This window comes from Notothenia coriiceps, unplaced genomic scaffold (genome assembly GCF_000735185.1).
Source record: "Notothenia coriiceps isolate Sejong01 unplaced genomic scaffold, NC01 NC01_scaffold00004680, whole genome shotgun sequence".
NCBI classification, from domain to species: domain Eukaryota; kingdom Metazoa; phylum Chordata; class Actinopteri; order Perciformes; family Nototheniidae; genus Notothenia; species Notothenia coriiceps.
Genome location: NW_011337381.1, coordinates 1 through 4553, shown reverse-complemented (window position 1 = coordinate 4553; position 4553 = coordinate 1). Strand labels below are relative to the sequence as shown.

The following is a 4553-nucleotide window of genomic DNA, read 5'->3' as shown; positions in this document are numbered from 1 at the left end:
AAAAAAATTAATTACATTTTCTGAAGAATTTCATTTTTTGAAAGATTTCATTTTTTTAACAATCTCATTTTTTTAACAATGTGAATTTCATTCACAACTAAAAAATTTTGAGGATTCCTACTTATTTTTCTAGAATTCTGACTTTATTCTAAGAATTTCATTTTTTTCTCAGAATTTCATTTATTTCAGAATTTTTAATTATTTAAAAAATATGAATTTTTACAACTTTTCGAAAAAAGAAGAAATAAATCTGAACTAAGAAACATTAGGAAAGGTAAGAATAATAGTTTTAATAAAACAGTCACATGGGTGGTGTTACCTTCTCCCTGAAGGTCCTCCAGTCCTGCGCCGTGTCCTCCAGCACCGTCTCTCGGCCCCGGGCCACGCTCCTCAGGCGGGTCCAGCGCTGCCACACGGTGGTCATCGAGCGGCTGATGGTGGCCTTCGAGGCGTCGCTGCCCACCAGCTCCAGCTGAGACGCCTGCTCCTCCAGGAGGCGCAGCTTCTCCTGGAAGCCGTTCACCAGCGACACCAGAGACTAAAGCACAGAGAGGTAATGAACACAGTGCATTCATTAAAGAACATTATATATTATTACTCTGTTCACCAGCGACTGCAGCACAAACATTTTTTTTCAGAATATTGAATTTCCATGAATTCGGACTTTTCCTGAAATTTGACTTTTTCTCTGAATTTAGACTTTAGTTCTTCCTGTGTTTACCCGGTGTTTGCACAGCTTCTCCTCGGCCTCCTCGCTGGTCGCTGCCTTGGCGGTGGAAAACTCCGTCAGCTTCTTCTCCGCCTCGTTCATAAGCTCGATGACCGTCTGCCGAGCCTCCTGGTACGACTTCCACTGACACACACAGCTGAGGAGAAACACATTAAACACTGTTTACTATATTATTAACTAACTTTCTGCATTTAACATGTGCACTGCGGGTGAGTTAAAAATAGATTTGTATGTTCTTATATTCTGGATTGTTTCACAAAGGATTTCATTGTATTTTCACAAAAATTCAGAAAAATTGAAATTCGGAGGAAAAATGTCAAAAGTCAGAAAAAAACGAAATGCTCAAAAGAAAAATGAAAATCTTAGAAAAAAATGAAATTCTGAGAAAAAAATGAAATTCTGAGAAAAAAATGAAACTCTTGGAAAAATAAATAAATTCTCAGAACAAAAGGAAATCCTTAGGAAAAATTCAAATTCTTATAAAAAAGTAAAAATTCAGGGGAAAAAAAGAATAACACTTCTAATAATAAAACAACAGGTGTTTATTTGTACCTCTGCAGGACGTCCTGGTGGCACTGCAGCTGGTCCCGGACCTCGCCCCCTCTCTGCCGGGCCGACTCCAGGCTGAGGAGCAGCTGCTCGCGGGCGGTGGGGTTCACGAGGCTCTGCAGGGGGGGCAGGAGGCTCTGGAGCTCCTGCAGGTGGAGGAGGAACTCCTGCTCCGTGTTCATGATGTCCTCCTGCTGACGGAGACACTCCTCGTAGTTTTCCACGTCCACGCCAAGCCCCGCCTCCTGCAGGAAGGACACGGCGTCTTCCAGCCACTCACAGGCCGCCTGCATCCTGAAGTGGTACTGCTGGCAGAGACCCAGAGCCTCCTCCAGGGTGATCTACACAGAAACATTATCATATTGAATATCTTGGTAGAAAATACTAAGAATTCTGACTTTGACCTCAGAATTTCATTTTTTCTCAGAATGTTGACTTTCTTTCTGAAATTCATTATTTCTGAATTTAGACTTTTAAAAAAATAATTTAGACTTTTTTTCAGAATCTTTTTTTTTTTTCAGAATGGCGAACATGCCCCCCCCCTCTCACCTGCTTGGAGCTCAGAGCCTTCTGTACGTCCGCCTGCAGTTTGGCCATCTCCTGCAGACTGTTGTCCACGTGTCCGGGCACCAGCTCGTTGGCACCGATATACGTCTGTTTCTCCCGACTGCTGAGTGCCGCCACGATCCTCAGCCTCGACTGCACCTCCTCCTGCATGATCTGCTGCTTCCGGATCTCCTCCTGCACCTTCTCCACCCTCACATCCACGATCACAGCGCAGTCCAGCTCGTCCCTGACCCTCTGAAGCCACTCCAGCGTCCGCTCCATCTCCGTCTCAAAGTCCTTACTCTGCACGAAGCGGGTCTCGCACTCTTCGATCAGATCTCCTACGGCCGCCTGCAGGGACCTCAGCTCCTCCTGCCACAGCACCACCTGCTCCTTGGAGGCATCCTGTGCTCCCTGCTCCACCCGAGGAGCCAGAGTGTCCATCTGCTCCATCAAACGCGACAAATGAGAGTTAGCGCTCTGCAAACTCCCGGCCAGAGTGTGGTAGTTCTTCAGCCGTTCCTCCGCGGACTGAGTCTCCTCGTTCACTTTCACCAGCTGCTCCTTGGTGGCCTTCAGCTGCGAGTCCACCTGCAGGGCCATGGCTTTGTGGTCCTCGAAGGACTCCAGCGTCTCGTCCAGATGCTCCACCTTCTGCTCCACCAGCCTCTTCAGTCCGTTGTACAGACTCACCAGCGTGGTCATCTCCTCGGGGCGCCAGGGCTGCCCGGTGCTCCTGAAGCCCTCCTTCTTCTGGTTCAGCTCACTGACGGCGAGTCCCAGACGGATCAAATCGCTCTGCAGGGATCTGTAGTCTCTTTGCAGACTCTCCACCTCCTCCGTCTGCAGGCCCACCGGCTGCTTCCCCAGGCTGCTGAACTGCTCCTCCAGCTCCTGCAGGGCCTTGTGGGTCACGTCTATGAAGGAGGTGTACTCGTTGCGGGTGAGGATGGCCTGCTGGATCTTCTCCTGCTTCTCCCTGGCGAGCGCGAGGATGCTGTTGTACTGCTGCGGCAGCGTGTTCAGCTTCTCGTCCAGGTAGCAGTGGTCCAGCTCGTTGAGACTGGGGAGGATCTCCTGCCCGGCGCGCTCTACGATCAGCAGCAAGTTCTCGTTCTCCATCGCCTGCTCCACGATCTGCTCGTACTTCAGCAGCTGCGCCTCCAGCTCGCCGTCTCCCACCATCAGGTTGATCTCGGGGAAGGTGATGATGTCGGCCTGTTTGATCCACACGCAGATCCTCTCCAGGTCGGACTTGAAGTACTTCCTTGAGACCAGAACCTTCTCCAGCTCCTGCAGCTTCTGTCCGCAGCGGTGCAGCGTTTTGTCGAAGATGTTCTGGAGCTCCTGCAGCTTGGAGAGGATCTCGTTCCTCTCCTCGTCGCTGGCGCCCCTCATCAGGTCTCGGCCCTGCGCCCACAGGGAGGTCAGCTCGCTCTGGTAGGCCTTCAGGCTGCTCTGGATGTTCCTGCAGGTCCTCACCTGTTTGGACAGGTCTTCAGGTAACAGAGCAACGTGTTCCTCAGCCTGAGCCTTCTTCTCGTTCTGCTGAACCCAGGAGATCGACTGCCCCACCGCCATCAGGAACTGACTCCGCTCTGTGAACGCCTTGCTCAGGTGCTTCCTGCGCTGCACCACCTGCAACACAGAGACATGCATTAGACAACCGTGAAATATACATTCTGCTTCACTGCTGATGTCCATCACTGCAGAGCTGCAGGACCCTGCAGGGTAGCCGCTCCCTGCTTCCCTCCACCTCCTCACCTTCACGCTCAGGTTCTCCACCTCGGCCTGGGTGGAGCTGATCAGCTGTTGGAGGCGTTGCCGCTCTCTGAGTCCGAGGCGGGCCAGAACCCGGTCAGAATCTGCCGTGGCCTGATCCAGGATCAGCTGTTTGGCCTCCAGTTCGCTGCAGACGCTCAGGTGATCGAACAGGAAGCTCTGCGCCAGCTCCGGGGGCGGGCTCATCTTCATGGCCTCTGATAGGGCGGGCTGCTGCTCCTCCGCCCAATCACGCGCCTCCCTGAGCCGGGCCTCCACCTGGCCCATCTCCTCCAGCGTCAGCACGGAGTCCTGGATCTTCCTCTGGATCAGGCTCTGCATCTGAGCCCAGCGCTGCTCGAAGTGGCTGATCTGCTCCTTCACCAGCTCCTTATCGTCCAGGTTCAGCTGCTGCACCACCTTCTGCTTCTGCTCCTTCAGGGCCTCCAGGGTTCCCTTCTGCTCCTCCAGGGCCACCGCCAGCCTCCGCAGGGCCTCCAGGTGCTGAGAGGAGCTCTCTGCATCCGTCCTGGAACACACACATGGAAATAAAGACCCTCTTTCCTCCTGGACCTTTGTCTTCATGCTCTTAATGTCTTTTCTTTCTGGAAAGCACTTTGAGTTGCCTTGTGTTGAAAGGTGCAACATGAATACACTTGCTTTGTCTTTTCTTAATTAGAAGCTAAGGTTCCTGCAGGGTCTCAGACTCACCTGGCCAGGTTGTCCCAGTCTCTGGAGACCTGTTCGAACAGCGTCTCCACAGCAGAGATGCAGAGATGATACTCTGCGGCTCGCTGCAGATCCTCCTCCCTCTGGACCTGCAGCTGCTGGGCCTGGCTGCGCAGATCCAGCCAGCGCAGACGCAGGCGCTCCAGCTCTGCCAGTTCTGGAGACTCCTGTCCCTCCGTCAGTCTGCTATCTGTCTCCTGTCCCTCCGTCAGTCTGCTATCTGTCTCCTGTCCCTCCG

The 4553-nt window shown here is 52.2% G+C and overlaps 1 protein-coding gene across 1 annotated transcript; it reads right to left on the bottom strand.

Moving 5' to 3' along the window:
• Nucleotides 1–319: 319 nt before the first annotated feature.
• Nucleotides 320–4548, bottom strand: LOC104942521 (nesprin-1-like; the record flags this gene model as incomplete). The annotated part of the gene is made up of 6 exons (XM_010767747.1): nucleotides 320–538; nucleotides 722–866; nucleotides 1283–1620; nucleotides 1829–3463; nucleotides 3590–4115; nucleotides 4298–4548. Coding segments are annotated over 6 exons (3114 nt in total), but the record flags the coding sequence as incomplete, so codon positions are not given.
• Between the last annotated feature and the right edge of the window lie 5 nt (nucleotides 4549–4553).